General features: G+C 48.2%; 4 protein-coding genes across 4 annotated transcripts; 2 read left to right on the top strand and 2 right to left on the bottom strand.

The window, feature by feature from the left end:
- Nucleotides 1–6: 6 nt before the first annotated feature.
- FSST1_011201 (3'-5'-exodeoxyribonuclease) lies at nucleotides 7–1439 on the bottom strand (the record flags this gene model as incomplete). Its single annotated transcript, XM_083234308.1, has 3 exons — nucleotides 7–950; nucleotides 1012–1189; nucleotides 1281–1439. The coding sequence occupies 3 exons, from the start codon at nucleotides 1437–1439 to the stop codon at nucleotides 7–9; spliced, it is 1281 nt and encodes a 426-aa protein (XP_083080897.1).
- An 860-nt stretch (nucleotides 1440–2299) lies between these two features.
- FSST1_011200 (ribonucleotide-diphosphate reductase subunit RNR1) lies at nucleotides 2300–5211 on the top strand (the record flags this gene model as incomplete). Its single annotated transcript, XM_083234307.1, has 5 exons — nucleotides 2300–2318; nucleotides 2371–2528; nucleotides 2584–2828; nucleotides 2885–2920; nucleotides 2976–5211. 5 exons carry the CDS (start codon nucleotides 2300–2302, stop codon nucleotides 5209–5211), a joined length of 2694 nt encoding a protein of 897 aa, XP_083080896.1.
- Nucleotides 5212–8844: 3633 nt separating this feature from the next.
- Nucleotides 8845–10796, top strand: FSST1_011199 (CFEM domain-containing protein; the record flags this gene model as incomplete). The annotated part of the gene is made up of 6 exons (XM_083234306.1): nucleotides 8845–8935; nucleotides 9009–9033; nucleotides 9110–9257; nucleotides 9691–9801; nucleotides 9851–10672; nucleotides 10725–10796. 6 exons carry the CDS (start codon nucleotides 8845–8847, stop codon nucleotides 10794–10796), a joined length of 1269 nt encoding a protein of 422 aa, XP_083080895.1.
- A 2507-nt stretch (nucleotides 10797–13303) lies between these two features.
- On the bottom strand, nucleotides 13304–14017 carry FSST1_011198 (uncharacterized protein; the record flags this gene model as incomplete). The annotated part of the gene is made up of 1 exon (XM_083234305.1): nucleotides 13304–14017. One exon carries the CDS (start codon nucleotides 14015–14017, stop codon nucleotides 13304–13306), a length of 714 nt encoding a protein of 237 aa, XP_083080894.1.
- Nucleotides 14018–17699: the final 3682 nt, after the last annotated feature.

The raw sequence follows: 17699 nt of genomic DNA, 5'->3' as shown, positions 1-17699 counted from the left end.
ACGTTTCTAGTTCTCCTCGAGTCCAAAGACCTTTATTGTGTTTTTCCACGCAGCTTCGCAAACCTCCTCAACACTGACCTCCTTAATTCCTGCAATAATCTTGGCGACTCGTTCAATGTTACAAGGCTCGTTGCGTCCCTTAACCATGGCTCCCTCTTCCCACTTCTCCTTCTTCACGATCTTGTATCTTTCTGGCACCTCAGGCTCTTTCTTCTGGTTCTTCTTGGACTGCTTTTGAGGTTTCTGCGCAGACTCAGCGGTAGCAGTTCCGTTCTGCTCGTTCTCAGGGATGGGGGTGTCTTTCTTCTTCTCGATCAGGTATTTGTAACCCTCATGACTTGGTCGAACCTCGCACCAGGGTCCATCAGTCTCGATCATGAGACGGTCGAGGTGAACCTCCTTAACGACAGCGCAGTTCTCGACAGTCTTGAAGCTACACCCGTTGATACCAATGTGCAATCCCAATTCCATCAGCTCGCGCATCTCCTCGGCTGTACCAGTGAAACTATGCACCACGCCGCCCTTCTCCAACTTCTCCAGCTTTTCGCCAAATGCCTCCTTCAAGAGCCGGACAAAGTCCTCATGAGCAGCTCGAGAATGCAAGAATAGCGGGAGTTGGGGAGATATCGAAGCAGCGACCTTGAGTTGAGCAGCAAATGAGTGAAGCTGGATAGTCTTGGAACAATAGTGCAGACGGTCATAGTCCAGACCGAACTCGCCCATAGCAACAAGGCTCTTCTGGCCTGAGGCCTGAGCCTCTGCAATAAGAGACGTGAGATCTGCAATGAGCTTCTCGGTCTTTGTTGAACAAGGAGTGTGCTCTTCCGAGACCGGAGCTGAAGGATCAGGGTCGCATGGCGTTGTGTGCTCAGACTCGTGAGAAGGGCCCGCTTCGCTGAAGACGGCACTGCTGCAGGGATGGATGCCTGCAGTCCCAAAGATGGTCCCGGCTGTTGACGAGATTTAGTCTGATTATCTGATCTGATTGATAAACAGGGGGTAGAAACTTACGATAATCTTTGGCAAGGGTAAGGGCATCTCGGGAGTTGGCCAGATCCGAGCCAGTCACTATGAGTTTTGTACAGCCAACTTCACGGGCTCTTCCAATAATGGCATCGAGATCGTCGGGATGTCTCTCTTTGCCATGGTATTTTCCTCGAAAGATGGGGTCAGTAAGATTGATGCCAATCTACTGGTCAAACATGTGTTAACGGATCTGATATCAAAAGTATGAAACCAGTGGGGCTGGATATAGTAGAGACAATTGGAATTTAACATACATCAATGTATTTGGGTTCGTAACTAGAGCCATTAACAGGCTGAGTTGCTGTAGATGAAGCCATTCTGCGAAAGTTGAAAGCTTGGATTCTAAGACTTGAAGTCCTGAAACCACTGGTGACTGAAGACTGAAAACAATTTAAAAGACGCCTCGATGTCATTGACTTTGAGTGTCTTTTGTTGACTCGATAGTGAGTCACTGAGTATATTGTTGCCTTGCAACTGTAATTTCTAGATGCCTTTTTTTTTTTTTTTTTTTTTTTTAGATCAGAGCGTACCTAGCCAACAAGGCAGGTAATTTCGCTTTACGTCGTTGATTGGTTGTAGAGTCTACGCAAGGTCTCATCCTCCAGTCAACCTGGTATCCAAGCTCAGTTAGGTAGTTGTAGGTAATTTCACCGCTTGCTTACAGAGCCAACATGCAATTAATAATTTGGAGTGGTTTCACGTGACTTCGCGCCGTCGGTTGACCCCTCTGAAACCCCACCAATGCTCTGGCAACGCAAAATGACACGGAAGACATGGAAAGCGATATCGGAAAGGGAAGGAAGAACAATGGCACTTTAGAGGTTGGAAATGCATGAAATTATATTATATCGCAGTTGATAAGTGCTCAAGAGGTCCAATGACATCAATCAGCCCATTGTTTTCACGTAAATTACAGTTTTGAAAAGTCTTTGTCTACCTCAAATGGGGCGTTGCCTTAGGTTTCAGGCGGGGTCTTTGTTAATGGATTGTTGCGTCCCTGTCGCTGTTTTACGCGCTAAGAACTTGGCGTCGCGTCTGAGAGACGCGCTCTCCTTAAAACCACCTCCATCATCCACCCAAATTCGAATTTCTCATCTCCTCAACAACCACAAACCAAACACACCCGAAACTCTTGTAATAATTCTCACGTTTCCTTTCAACAAAGCGTCAACCCTTCTGGACGCTCTTCAGTTCTTTAACTGCTTCAATCTGCAGGAACAGAACCTGCACCAATCTCACACCGACCTCCCCGCCTTTTCCTCCCACCGCCATCATGTTCGTCAGAAAGAGAGGTGTGTACGATCTGGCCACGCAAGGGCTCTCGATAGCTAATAATCATCTCAGATGGCCGCCAAGAGCGTGTTCAGTTCGACAAGATCACTGCTCGTGTCTCAAGACTGTGTTACGGTCTCGACATGAACCACGTTGACCCCGTTGCTATCACCCAGAAGGTCATTTCCGGTGTCTACGGCGGTGTCACAACTATTCAATTGGACGATCTTGTAAGTGGCTTAGCCATCATAACCGTTACAACCTCAACTAACCAGGTTTTCACAGGCTGCAGAGACTGCTGCGTACATGACTGTTACACACCCTGACTACGCCATCCTCGCTGCCCGTATTGCCGTCTCCAACCTTCACAAGCAGACCAAGAAGCAATGGTCCACTGTTGTGAGCGACCTCTACCACTGGGTCAACCCCAAGAACGGCCGTGCATCGCCCATGATCTCCAAGGAGACTTATGAGTGCGTTATGAGACACAAGGAAGAGCTAGATAGCGCTATTGTTTACGACCGAGACTTGTAAGTTGTTGCCGTATGCATCATGACCGTTACAACCTCAGCTAACCCCATTCGAGTCAATATAACTTCTTCGGTTTCAAAACATTGCAAAGGTTAGTACAATGGCGTTTGTTCACGGTTTTCAATGTCCAATACTGACTGCTTTAGGTCCTATTTATTGAATATTGATGGCAAAATTGCTGAGCGTCCTCAGCACATGATTATGCGTGTTGCTGTTGGCATCTGGGGTGATGATATCGAGCGTGTCTTGGAGACATACAACCTCATGTCCAGCAAGTTCTTCACTCATGCTTCCCCCACACTTTTCAACGCCGGTACCCCTCAGCCTCAGCTGTCCTCATGCTTCCTTGTCGATATGAAGGAGGACAGCATTGACGGTATCTACGACACCCTCAAGACTTGTGCCATGATTTCCAAGATGGCTGGTGGTATTGGCTTAAACGTTCACCGAATCCGTGCCACTGGCTCTTACATTGCCGGTACCAACGGTACTTCCAACGGCGTGGTTCCCATGCTGCGTGTATTCAACAACACTGCTCGTTATGTCGACCAGGGTGGCAACAAGCGACCTGGTGCATTCGCTATCTACCTTGAGCCCTGGCACGCCGACGTCTTTGAGTTCCTTGATCTCCGAAAGAACCACGGTAAGGAGGAGGTCCGAGCTCGTGACCTGTTCCTGGCTCTCTGGATCCCTGATCTTTTTATGAAGCGTGTCGAGAAGAACGGCGAATGGACTCTTATGTGCCCCAACGAGTGCCCTGGTCTCGCCGACTGTTACGGTGACGAGTTTGAGGCTCTGTACGAGAAGTACGAGAGAGAGGGTAAGGGTCGCAAGTCTATCAAGGCTCAGAAGCTTTGGTACGCCATTCTCGAGGCCCAGACAGAGACCGGAAACCCCTTCATGCTCTACAAGGATCACTGCAACCGCAAGAGCAACCAAAAGAACCTTGGTACCATCCGAAGCTCCAACCTGTGCACTGAGATCATTGAGTACTGTGCCCCTGATGAGGTCGCTGTTTGCAATCTTGCGTCCTTGTCTCTGCCTTCTTTCATTAACTATGAAGATGCTTGCTACGACTTCAAGAAGCTCCACGATGTTACTCGAGTCGTTGTCCGCAACCTGAATAAGATCATTGACGTAAACCATTACCCTGTGCAAGAGGCTCGCAACAGCAACATGCGTCACCGACCCATTGGCCTTGGCGTTCAAGGTCTTGCTGATGCCTTCCTTGCACTTCGCATGCCCTTCGAGTCTCCTGAGGCTCGTGAGCTGAACAAGCAAATCTTTGAGACAATCTACCACGCTGCCCTTACCACCTCTGTGCAGCTCGCCAAGGAGGAGGGCCCTTACTCCACCTTCAAGGGCTCTCCCGCTTCTGAGGGTATTCTCCAGTTTGACATGTGGAATGTCAAGCCCTCTGACCTTTGGGACTGGGAGTCCCTACGGGAGGATGTAAAGACGCACGGTATCCGTAACAGTCTACTCGTTGCTCCTATGCCTACTGCCAGCACGTCGCAGATTCTTGGCAACAACGAGTGCTTCGAGCCCTACACCTCCAATATCTACCAACGCCGAGTCCTTGCTGGCGAATTCCAGGTTGTCAACCCCTGGCTTCTGAAGGATCTTGTCGACTTGGGCCTTTGGTCCGATGCTATGAAGAACCGTATCATTGCTGATAACGGTTCTGTCCAGAACATCCCCAACATCCCTGCCGATGTCAAGGCTCTGTACAAGACTGTGTGGGAAATTTCTCAGCGACAGGTTGTGCAAATGGCTGCGGACCGTGGTGCCTTCATTGATCAGTCTCAGTCTCTCAACATTCACATGAAGGACCCTACCATGGGTAAGATCACCAGCATGCACTTTGCTGGCTGGAAGCTCGGTCTCAAGACCGGCATGTACTACCTCCGTACACAGGCTGCTGCTGCTCCTATCCAGTTCACTGTCGATCAGGAAGCTCTCAAGATTGCCGACACCAGCGCTGCTTCGATCAAGCCCCTAGGGAAGCGCGCTCCTCCTGCTGGGTCAAGCTATTCGATGTCTTCGCCTGCTGCTATGGGTCAGAGTGGCCTCAATGGCAACAGGACCGGCTCCCAGGACGGCGGATTAAACGGCAATTCCGCCAACGGCGTGAATGGCAGCACATCTATTCCTGGTCGTGCCCCCGTCATCAAGGCTGACGTCGCCGAGGGTGACAGCCCCAAGGCCCTTCCCACTGAGCCTGCTGAGAAGGTCCAAGAGGAAGAGCTTGGAATGAAGAAGAACACTCAATCTGAAGACCAGGGCGAGGACAACGAGGATCGCGAACGCGATATCTACTCAGAGGCTGTCTTGCAATGTAGCATTGAAGATCCCGAGTCCTGCATCATGTGCAGTGGTTAGACACACAACGTACTTTGCATGTGTATTTACGACAATGGACGAGTTGAATGTTTTGGGGGGCATGATACGATACAGCGAGGAAAGGTAATGTGGCTTAGAATTTGATGTTTGGTCATGTATGGTTATGTTGGGCGGCAATGATCCTGTTGGACATGCTTGTTATGGAGTACGTTGTTAGGTTTTGATAATTGAGACCCTGGCGGCTCACTCTAGTTGTGGCAATTGCTATAGATAGGTAGTTTACGCTGATGCTTGTGGCATTGCTTCGAATAATTGTTATTTTGCCATGCCCTTTTCCTTGTAAAGGTGTCAATGTGCACACGATAGAACTGAGGCATTATTATCAAATGTAGTATTTGTTACAGCCTGAGAAATATTGACCGAAATACCTTCGCATGTATAGCATAAAGACACTTGAGATTCAAGACGTCTCGTTCCTGTGTACTTCTGTAGTCAAATATGTACCCTACACTATCGTTAGGACACTCATGTAGCAGACAAGTTGAGCTCTGGATTCTGCAGACCAGGAAAACGGGTCGCCTAAGAGCTTGCCCAAAGTGGCCTAAATTGCTTCACGGTTGAGTTTTTTTACTCTTCAGTAATAGCATTTTCACCGGCCCGCCCGGTTCAACGTGGTGATCAATGGTCAGCCACCAAAGTCAATGCTAACGATCATCTATCAATCCAGAAAATCTCACATCTTACAGAACCTTATTTTATTATATTAGAATTTAAACAAACAAGAGAGAAAGTCAAGAGGACGGTCGAAGTAAGGGCGAAAGCATGGCCACCCTAGAGTGCAAGGGTGCCAGCTACTGTTTGCTTTGTTACTCAGTCCACGAATGAAACCAACACCCGATGAACAACCCGGTTTCAGAGTATGCACCAGCCTCGCAATCAGACTACAAAATTACTTGATATTGAAAGGGAGGGTTGGCAATGTCAGATCTGTCGAATGAGTTTGTTGGAGAACTGGACATTGCGACAAAAAAAAGGGAGAGTCAGCCACGATGTGCGACCTGCAAGTCAGATGGTGGCTGGAAAGAGCAACATGTCTCAGCTACGAAATACTGTGATCGGAGCGACGTTCCGGGCTCCATTACAGATAGTGTTTGCTGTCTTTTTTGACATAAACATCTCCATGTAAGATCAACAATTAACCATGATGGAGATCATGGACAGATCATGTTTATCACACGATCGGAAAAGAAACACGAAACGACAAAACTGCCAGTTGGCAGGATTGTCATGATGACGGGACGGAAACGTTGTATTACTTTGCATTGCATTGAGATGAAAATGAAACTGGGGAGGCCTGAGGGTGGTGAGTGACGTTGGGATGGATGGATCCTGAACTATGGCCCAGGCTTGACACTACAAGGTCCAGGCCAGGTCGGTCCAGCTCGACAAGGTCCCTCACCGTGATAGAAGCTAGAGAGGTTAAGCTTGGGCCACACGCGAGAGAGGAAAAAAACCGATGATGATGCGGTCCATGACATCAAAGGCCCATATTTTGGCAGGTCCCCTGGTCTGCTTGGCTCTCAATTTGTGGCTTGAGTGGCTTGGCCCGCTGCGTGGCCAGTCTGGGCACAGTTCATCAGAGCCAGCTGAACAGGGAACAGAGCATAACAGAGCTCGATTGAACGTTGAAGTGGATATTGGATGGATGTTTATGGGTACAGTGTAAGTGGAACGATAAAGTGAGTGACTTGGCTCGAGTGGGTCTGGCCTCCAAAAGATCAAGAATGAGTGCATTTTTTCTCTGGCAAATGCTCTGTGGAAGTTGAGCGAAAACCTGATATAAGACAATAATGCGAAATGAAAACTGGGATATTCGGCATGATTGTACGGATACTGACAAATGACAATCGGACATAATGATATTAGGCACAAATTGAACATGTCTGTGTTATCTGTTCCTGAGACATGTACGCACCCTTTCATCACTAGCATCACCATATCTCTAACCCATCCCATCTCAATCGAGAAAAAGTTCCCCAGGAAAAAAAGAAGAACATGATTCCGCCTCCCGGTTGCCAGGGGATCGAGAGGGCTAGTGCAGCAAGTTGACTTGAACTTGTTTTGGGGGATTGCCAAGGATAGACTGGCGCAGGGGTAATTGGCGAATCGGAGTCAGCCGTAGCACCACCGGCCTAAAGACGATTGACCTCACTAAGATGTCGAGGATTGGGTACTTCGTACAGAGTACACGATATCACACGTATTATGGGCTAGTCGCCAAGTACTTGTGATGCTGGGGATCAAAGTCCAGGGCAACGAAACTGTGATTGCTTGGTAGAGATCACAGTTTCCGTGACAGGAACACAACACAACATGACTTTTGGTAGGCGCAGTACAGAAGTCAGGCAAGCACCCCAGATTGGCAATCGTCATGCCCGCTTCTTTCCTTCATGCCTGCTCACAATTCTGGTCTGTTTGAGGCCGTGATTCCGGCTCGGCATACGAGGTCTTTCTTGCCTGCTTTGATGTATTAGATCGTTCTCTACCGTCTCTCTGGGAAGGTGTACACAGAGACTTCCGTCATAGACCAGAGATAATATCCAGTTTTTTCCTGGCTCGTCAGCTCCAGCTCTGTCTTTGCCTCTTGCTAGTGGTAGGACCGACTCAACTGTGGGCGACACGAAGCTTTGGCTAGCCTGTACAGCGTGCAAAGTACACTTAATAAGTTTGGGTTATTCAGGTGCACTAGCACATTAGCAAATAGGTTAGACCAAACGAGGACATCGAGTTTCGGGTTGAACAGGTAGACTACATGCGAATATTACCTACTTTGTCAATCGTGTTTTGCGAGGTATCCCAAAGCTCTGTGCGCCATGAAGTGGGTGTCGATGCGGGTGGTTGGCGATCTAGCGTGGCAGCCCGTCTGCTCCCCAGCAGGTACCCAAGCCAGTAGGTCGCAGCAATCACCCACCTATTGGGGCTTTTCTTCTTCTTCTTTTCCTTGTTGCTTCTTCGGCTGCTTCTTGATAATGTGTGTAATCTAATACTGAAACCTTTTTCAATCGCATCAAGCACATTGCATTCGCTTAGGATATCGATACTTTGTTGGCGGAGCAAAGGACCCACGCAAGTCCCAGAGTCTGTAGGTAAGCACCTTAACTAGGAGACCGCCGTAAAGACTTACACCAGCTTCACTGACGTGGTCAAGTATCGTTGACAAGGGTAAACCAAGTATGTACACACTCTGTACTGTGCTGTGCAGCCCATTGCATCTAATGGTCTGACCTCATCGTGTACCTCAAGACTGCATTGACGTCTGATTCTGAACATGAGTTGCTCGCATTGACTCAATTTCCATAGCGGAGGCCTGGATCAAAAAAGAAAAACAATTGTAATTGACTTGGCTCATCACAATGTCCTTCTGTCATGAGCACCCTTCAGATAGCATCATAGCCTACCAGGGGGACTCCGTCCGTGTCTTTGGCAGTCCGGGCAGTCTAGTTTAGCGGTGCTGTAGGTACCCAGTGAAGTGGACCTCCAGCTCCGGTTACTAGGGTCCTGTTAGCGTGGGCCCCTCCCGCGCGCTGGGTCGCTCCAAGCCAAGCAAAGTTAGGTAGGTACGTAGGTACTTTGCAGATTTACCCTTCAATTTGTGATGGAAGTTTCCTCTTAATGCAAAATGGACGTAGACGTAGACAGAACCCCAGGGAGGTTGGCCAGGCCGTGCTTTCCCTGCCAGACCGCCAATGCCAAGTTGAGAACCGTATTTTTTAGGCAGGGGAGCTAATCTTGCCTGCCTTGTAATCGATCTTGCCTTACGGATACCCCCAACGCAGCACAGCTCGCACCTGCCAGCTTAACGTAAACAACCGTCACGCCAAGATCAAGATTCTGGTTCCCACCTCCCACTTTCCACTCTTGCCTGCCCTTATTAAAGCAACAACTTCTCCCTCTCGTTCCAGATCAATATCAGTCAAGATTCTTCATTCCAACACCTCACACATCCTCTCCCCAGAAACTTCAGGCCAGTCTCACTTCGTCTCACTCTCACACGAGATCGATCGCCTTCGTTGTCACATATTACTGTAAGTCATTATCACTTGATTTCTGTTCCAGATATCCACTTCTTCCCGTTTTGCTGGCACCTTCTTTGGTTGCCTGCAAGATTCCTTCATTCCAATTCTGCGTTTGTGTAATTCGGCACCGGAACGCAAGCACTGGAAATCACATTGCGAGGCGCTCAGGGCTACACACGTTGCTCTCGGCTCTTCCATACCTCGAGTGATACACGTCTCCTTGTGTCTCACGCAAACATCACTCGCGTGCCTCAGGCTCAGGCCTCCTGGGCTCGCACTTCATTTATTCACAGGGTCGCCGCCCTTGCTGGCAGTGATTCAATACCCATCTTCCTCTCGCTCTCCTACTCGCCTGCTTCGCTCGCAAACCCACCTTCGTTACCACTGTCTTCTTTCTGTCGCTACAAAGATCGCCTCAGTTCTTGACTAACTCACTGCTCAGACTCCGATCCAATCAATCAAAATCGTCAAGATGAAGTCTTCTCTCCTCACCGTTTTCGGCCTGGTTGCTGCCGCCGCTGCCCAGACCTCTGGCGACCTCCCTCAGTGTGGTGTAAGTAAAGATCTCAAATGCCTAACAAACCACCGCTAACTCGCCACAGCAAACTTGTGCCAGCAACATGGTCAGCGCTGCCAAGTCCCAGGAGCTTGGATGTGATGCTGGTGACGTTAGCTGCCTTTGCACCAACCAGGACTTCATCTACGGTCTCCGTGACTGCTCCGCTGCTATCTGCAACGATGAGCAGGCCGCTGCTGTTGTCGCCTACGGTCTTGCCCTCTGCCGCCAAGCTGGTGTCCAGATTACTACTGGTAGTGCTGGCTCCGTTTCGGCCTCTGCTACTGGCACCGGTGCCGTTCGAACTGTCCTCAGCACCCTCGTTGAGAGTGACACCACCATCACTTCCGCCGTCTCCACCATCAGCGGTACTGCCACTGGCGGCAGCGAGTCCGACCTCTCCGTCAGCACCTACACCAGTGTTTTCACCAACTCTGAGGGTGATGAGGTCACCAGCACCATCAAGGAGATCCTCGGCGGTGTTGCCCTGACTACCTACACCTCTGGTGGATCCACCATCATCGAGCCTGTCGAGACTGCCTCTGCCTCTGCCTCTGACGAGACTGAGTCCGCTGAAGTCACTACCTTCACCACCGACGGCACTGCTGTTGTCCGAACTCTCGTCACCGAGACTGCTTCCACTGACTCCACTGACTCTGCCGACTCTGCTGAGGTCACCACATTCACCACTGATGGCACCGAGGTCGTCCGAACGCTCACTACCGTTACCACCGGTACTGAGTCCGAGTCCGAGTCCGGATCCGTGTCGGAGACTGTTACTGACGCCTCCACCGTCACCGAGGGCTCTGACACTGCTACCGGCACTGATGCCGAGGCCAGTGCCACCTCTACTGAAGCTGACAACGCTGTAAGTTGACATAGAAACACGTACCCTCTGAATATTTACTAACCGTTTACAGGCTGTCGCTCAGATGACCGGTGCCCCTATTGGCGTTATCGCCGCTGCTGGTATCGCTATGCTCCTCCTTTAAATGAAGGATGGACCGGATTTTGACGTTTAATGCTTTTACGTTGCACATGTTTGTTACATAATTCACGCCTGTACCTCGATCTTTTGGGACCCTTAGCATATTTCCTCGGTGCAAGGAGTCGGTTTGCGGGAGAATCTTCACATTATGGAGAAATGGAAACGAGGTGAATGGACATGACAGGTCAGGTTTTTCGAGGCTTTAATGACGCATACGGCTTATCTCTCCTTTAATGGACACGACAAGAAATGTTAGAGAACGGATGGGATCTTTGATGTTGTTTGTGAGGCGGGGAGGTGGCATGACATGGGAGACAACGACGGGAGACGGCATGCTCGTGCTGCCGTCACACAAGGCCTGTGTCGTCTTTCATGGTTACATGGGTTCTGGGATGGTGGTGATACCCGGCCTACGGCCTGACTTCGGGGGTGGACTTTGCTTCTCGCATTCATTGAGAATTAGTAATAGATAATCTTCTTCACAATCATGTGCCTTTTCAATTTTCTTGACTCAATTGTGAGACGTGGAGGTATCATTTTCAAATAAACTGATTATTTGTTCTTTCTTCACTAGTGTATATCGACTAAGTTGGTCGAGGCAATCGCTGGTTTGCATATATGTAACTTCAGTTTTGAAGACCACTTTCCAGCAACCGCATCCGGCACCTTATTCTGCGCAGTACTATAGTCGATTCATAGCAATAAAGACTCTTATGTTGAGACTGTATGCTCAACAGAGATGAAGGTGACTGAAAGAGACGTAGAGCAAAGCTGTTTTCGTATGTGTTGGTATGATATCCTATGATACCCATCCGGGTTACAGTGTTTTGGTTGAGGTTCTTTAGATTCGTGAGGCTACAGGTGAGGCCTCTCTGTAATCGCGTATGCTCAAGTGTAGGTTTGTGTAGCTTTGAGATGGTGGTCAATGTAAGATCAGGGGCAAAAGTATGTATTTATTGAGACTTTGGGCTTTCTCGTTGAGTTCCTTATAACTATATTCTCTCCAGTGGATATGAACTGGTTCAACCACAGTGGCGGTTGTTTCGCACCCATGAGTTCCATGACACTGACAACATCTAATCATGAATTTACTTTCTCGGATACTTTGGAGGGGAAGTGATTGCTTAGAACGCAAGTGGCAATATTAGTGAGTCTGTTCATGCATTTCAGGTCAGACTCAACAAACCTGGAAGTACTTGGCAATGGAGTAAAAATCAGACCTACAACTCTAAATAGACCGATTCTGGATACAAGACTGACGTTTGGGAGGTGAACTTTGCTTTGCCCCTGATGGACTTTTGGGGTTCTTCCTTGTTCTTAATAGTATATCAAAAAATGGGTGGCGGGTCCTTGAATTATATAATTACTGTTGGCAAATGCGCCCAAGTAGCAAATGTGTATCTCCCTACAATATATTGCTTCTCGCCTCTCTTGTTAACATTAAATGGTTGGGTCGAGCAGTACCTGGCAGTTGCTACTGTTTTGTCACAAGGTTTCCATTAGCAATCACCTTGCAGAGAAAGTCAGTGGCTATCTAAACACGAAAGACATTTGTTTCTCAGTGAGAACAGTCGTTCAAACCTCGTTTTAACTCAATTAAATAGCGCTGCCGTAGATGGGGATAAAATCGAGTATAGCAGTGAGTGATCGCCATTTACTACTATTGTATCACGATCACTTCACACAGTTCAATTCTACGCGTACACCCAAGTGACAACTCGATCAGACACCGAAAACACCACACGGGCTTCGACGAATTGGTATACCGATGTTGTCTTAAACGATTGTTCTGAAACCTCCAATACTCGTTACTAGCCGTGGAAACGGTTCTGCGTCTGGCTCTACACCATCAATCCCAATAAAAAAGATAAAAAAGAAAGAGCAGTGACCTCGGCAGTGTTACACCAACGGTATGAACAGTTGTAGATCATCTCCGTAGTTCTAGCAGTATTTCAACCGTGGGGAATCGAGATAAGAGCCACTTTTGCGAGTTTGCTAGCCCTTCTTAAATAAATGGTTTATTCATTGGGAACCATGGCTACACGTTATCCTCAACCTACACCATTTTGGAAGTCTTGGGGAATATTTCATAGAAATTTTCAGAAACTCAGGATGGTTATAGAACTTGTGATAAACTTAGATTTAACAGAGAGTCATGTCTCAACATTGATGATTGCGAGTTCGGCTGGCTGTAGAGTGATCAAGTGTAAAAACGAGCTTCACAGGAACTCAACATAGTCCCCGGATACACAATGAATTGAAAATAGTAGACTAGTTAACCGCCACACTCTACCGCATATCATAAATGATGCAAAGGCCATTGCTATGTGCAATCATAAGAAGACTTCTGCATATGTAAATCGAGGTTGTCGAAGCACCCCACGCTATGCCGAGAAAATCGAGCACATAAAAACATGATTGGGAAACATTAATGCATTCCAGCCGCTCAACAAAATCCGGGTATCATGTATACCATGTCCCATCTCAAGAGCGAAGCGCAGGCGTAGGCCCTTACAGTTCTTCGCTCACCCCGTCATCGATAAGTCCCCGGTCACGGAACAACCGCACCGTCTTCGATTGCTGTGGATCACAGAGCAGAACTCCGTGATCTTCAAGATACGCGGTAACCTTGTCGTAAACTTCCTCAGATCCAATCTTGGGGGTGGACAGCTCAATCTCCATGAGGTGCAATTTTCCAGCTACCACATCATCAAGCTTGGCTTTGTGTCCCAAGATCTTCAACTTCCATTTACCGTCGGGGAAAGGCCCATAAGGAACAAGACCATCCCAGTCAATATCGTCGTACTTCTCTGCAAAGCGAACTTGGTCTTCACTCCATAATTCCTTCGTTTTGCCACTCAACAGATACCGCGCCCCACACGTATAGGGGATATAGTCTCCATATCGATCCCAAACACAATCTGCGCCAGGAGGCGGGCGTGTGGGCTTCTCATCAAAGCGAACCTTGATGACAGAAAAAGGGTCACCTTTGTTGACTTTTGTGCGAAACATCACGCCTTGCTGTGCGTGTGTTGGCGGCATCGTATCGAAGTAGGTGATCGGATTCTGTTTGTAAGGCGCACGAACTTCCTCGCCTAGCTTTTCCAGGACGGCTTCTGCGTCCTGGTCACATAGTGACCATTGAAGATGGATATTTTTGTCCTTATTAAGACAAAACGAAGGACTGATAACGAACGCCAATGCGGCAAGGCTACAGGACTTCATGGTATCAATATAATAATGATGCAGTATCCAAAGGTAACACGAACTGGCCCTTCACAGCGCACAAATGGAGAGAAATATATAGAAAAAGAGTTGAGATATGTTCTTGGAGTGAGATACAGCAATGAATATATCTGTTCGTTCCAAGAACCTTTAGTGACGTACATTCGATATTTATGGTGGCACATGTGATGCACCAAATATGCGGTAACCACTGACATGGAAGCATTATGGTGATCTATCACAGAGTGCAGCTCAATAATTGTTAGGCAGAATCCATAATTTTCGCACCTGACAGTAGTACAGCCAGCCACAGGTTGCCGGCTAAAGCGATGCGCACCCAATTGGGCTTTGATCGAGAAGCCGACATATTTGATGTGTAGGGCACGTCCTTCTTCAACTGAATGTCGATATAGATATGACGACTGTGTGCGCTCAACTGAGACACTGGAAGATCTTCATATAAGAACGTGGCGGTCAACTCCATCTGTGCGTATTTTGCGGTCTGATACGTCATATCAGCGCTGTGATATACGAACTTATTGGTTGACGAGGCTGTTGTCAGCCGCCAAGTCACCCCGATAATAAACAAGATCTTCCTTTACAATACTCTCAACTGAAAAGAATCGTCTTGATTTGATAGATTGCCATCGACTCTAGATGGGACGAATGGGTTGGCAAGCTGACAGGGAGCGTAGGAACTTTGAGGATCTGCGCATTCTTGGGCGAAGGCTGAAGGAACGACTAAGATGTTTCCAGGCGTTCGCAAAGCTTTGCCGCGAAGATGCCCGGCAAACTCAGTGAGGGCCATGAACCGGCATTGCGGTAAAGACGGCAGAAGTGGGGGGAGAGCCTCGAGTATACAGCCACCAGGCTTTGGATCCCAGAACAACCAAGGTGACCGGTTCTTAAAGATCAACAAGGAAGGGAACAGCAAAAGTTATGTAGGGCTGTCAGCTAACGTTAGCTTGAGATGTGCAGACGAGACCCACATCTCCCGACAAGTCAAAAGATGTCCTGCCAGGTTCAGCTACAATTATCGCGACGGGAATAGCAACAGGAAGATCAGTCAAACTCAAACATATGATTTTAGGGGTTCAATACCCTCACATCTCGAGGTTTTGGATATGCGTCGTCCACCAAGTTGGGAAATAATGGACCTCACAGAGGGCGTATACTGCAAGCTATCGCGATATGCTGAAAAGACGTGAAGTAGCTGGAGGGTTCTCACTGCAGATAAGCCAACAAAAGACGTTGCAGAATTTCGATATGGCGCAATTCTCCAACAGCTACCACTTGCCGTTGAACAACAGCTGCCAAAAGTCTCCGTGGTTGAGAGAGGAATGCTGGCGCAGTAGATCAGTGCCACTAGAAGATGGCAATATCCTGTGTTTTTTACATTGTTCAGTATACGCAATAAGACGCTGGAGACAAGGTCGATCAGGGTTACATGGGCGGCTCGTTCAGTTGACTTGAGACTTTGAAGGGGGTTCTCATGTCTAATCATTGACGAGACAGACCGTACATACGGATAACCCATTGTTGAATCTCTGACATGTGAAAGTGGCTGCGAGTGGGCCATGGGAGGACTTCAGTGACAGGGAATAAGAAGTGCATGCCACGTAGCAGGGGGGTTCGGTTCGGGCATCGAGCAGGGGATCCTTGGGGCTCTGAGCCAGCTGATCGGTCGATAAGGTAATAAAAGCGATTCCATTAACGTGATGCGGCGAGGGAAGCATGGTCGAAAGAGGAATCAAGTTCGTGGCCATGGGACTCGACCGTGCTGGGACAGAGCCGCTTTTCTGGAAACAACCTCGATTATTTTAGCTTGGCTTCCGAGGCCATTCGTTAAGCTCGTGTCTGATATCGGACTGAGCCGCGGCAGGTTGAACAACAGGACGGTTGGTCTCTTATCAATGCCTTTGGATTGCTTAAGCACAAACGCTTCGCAGAGCGGCCGCACCAACTGTGTAGCATATGTGCCCCTCGTGTGTACGGATTGCTACTCTGCGACAAGCAAGGTTTAGTGGCAATGAGCTGATAGTGTTTGGTTGAAACTGATGATGCGGATCAGGGATTCTAGTTCCGAGCTGGTTGCTATTACTACCCAGACTGCTGTGTTGTAGCTTAATAGACTTCGAGATAAGCCTCAGTCGGGGATTACGGCCGGCGACCGAGCGCTTGTAGACGCATGCGAGAAGACGCGGATTTGGATAGGCGTCGTATATAAACGCATCATGACGAGGGAATTATATTATCTGCTTGTACATTGCATTGCATTGTGTGGTATCCGTAACGTACAGGACTCCATGGAATTTCCGACTTCTTAACTCCGTCGAATTCTTCATCTTCATGTGCCAATGGAGCTTGTTAACGATACTGATAAGCTTGTATGTATGCGACTGTGGATCAGATGGATCTCATGTTCTCGGGATACCCAAAGCGACACAGCTTTCATTTTGCCAATTGCAGTTGCTTTTCGTCTCATTTATGATCAATGTTAAGAATGCATGGCGTCGATGCTGGTGTGACGATTGTCATAGATGTCAGCAACAAAGTAAGTTGGCGAGATAATTTGTTGAGGAGCTTGAACTCGAATTGAGGATCTTGATTTGATGTTTGAAAAAAGGGAAGCGTTATTGCTAGTGTGAGTAGGTATGAAGGTGAGTGTGGGGGGAGGGGCAGGGGAAAGGGAAGGTGGGAGCCACTTTCACATGTAAACCACTTCTACTTCAACCTGCACCTGCACCTGCACCTGCACCTGCACCTGCATTTATTATGTTGCATGGCGGGGACAACCTACGCGAGTAACAACCAAATACATACCTTCTCAGATTAATCAAAAGTGAAACGAGGAATGAGAACTTGAGATCCAGGGCATGCGGCTGAGTCGACCCATTATGTTGAGCTCTGGTGGTGTCACAGAAGACCTGGACCCCACTACCAGGTACAGACATTGGAGCTGATGAGCAATTATCATGAGAGAGATAAACGAGAATATCAGTTGAACCCGAGGCTGAGATGTCGTTTACGGTACATGTCTAAGATGATAGCCTCCTTCCCTCTATCTGGCTATCTCTTGTCTTTTCCTATCAAAAAGGGAGACTCATGAGAAACAAATGATTCAAGGCATGGAATCAGCCACAGATTGTTAAAGTACAAACCATCAAAGCTACGTCAAGTACTCCACTCACCCAAAATAGCTCTAAGAGATACCTGGTCTAGTACAAGCACATGTTTGCTTTAGCACATGCAAACCTGGACATCATCTCCAACTGCTTGCGATGGCGAAAAAAAAGCTACAACAATTGGGCCTTGACGTTTTCGTGAGGGTGGGTTGCTTTCCGGCCTTGTTAACCCCCTACTTACCTGGGTAGGTAGTATCTACCCATCGGCGCATTTATTAAGTACTAGACAGAACCCTTTCCATCTTGTTCCTCTTCTTCTTCTTCCGAGTGCCTGACTCTAGACCATCACCAAACCTCTAGGTAAGTGCCAAAATAACATTCTTGCTGTGGCGTCCCACCAACCAACTCTCAATTCCATACTCCTCCCCTCCTCTCCTCTGACCTCAGATGCATCCACAAGACGCACACCCTTCTTCATAAGCTTCCTGAATCCTTCTCTCAGCTGTCTTCTCCTCGTCATCTCTTTCCAGGCGGCTGCTTTTTAGTCTCTGCAGGTC

The sequence above is a fragment of the Fusarium sambucinum genome, chromosome III (assembly GCF_050947815.1).
Source record: "Fusarium sambucinum isolate potato_lamoka chromosome III, whole genome shotgun sequence".
NCBI classification, from domain to species: domain Eukaryota; kingdom Fungi; phylum Ascomycota; class Sordariomycetes; order Hypocreales; family Nectriaceae; genus Fusarium; species Fusarium sambucinum.
This window is presented reverse-complemented; position numbering and strand designations above follow the sequence as displayed.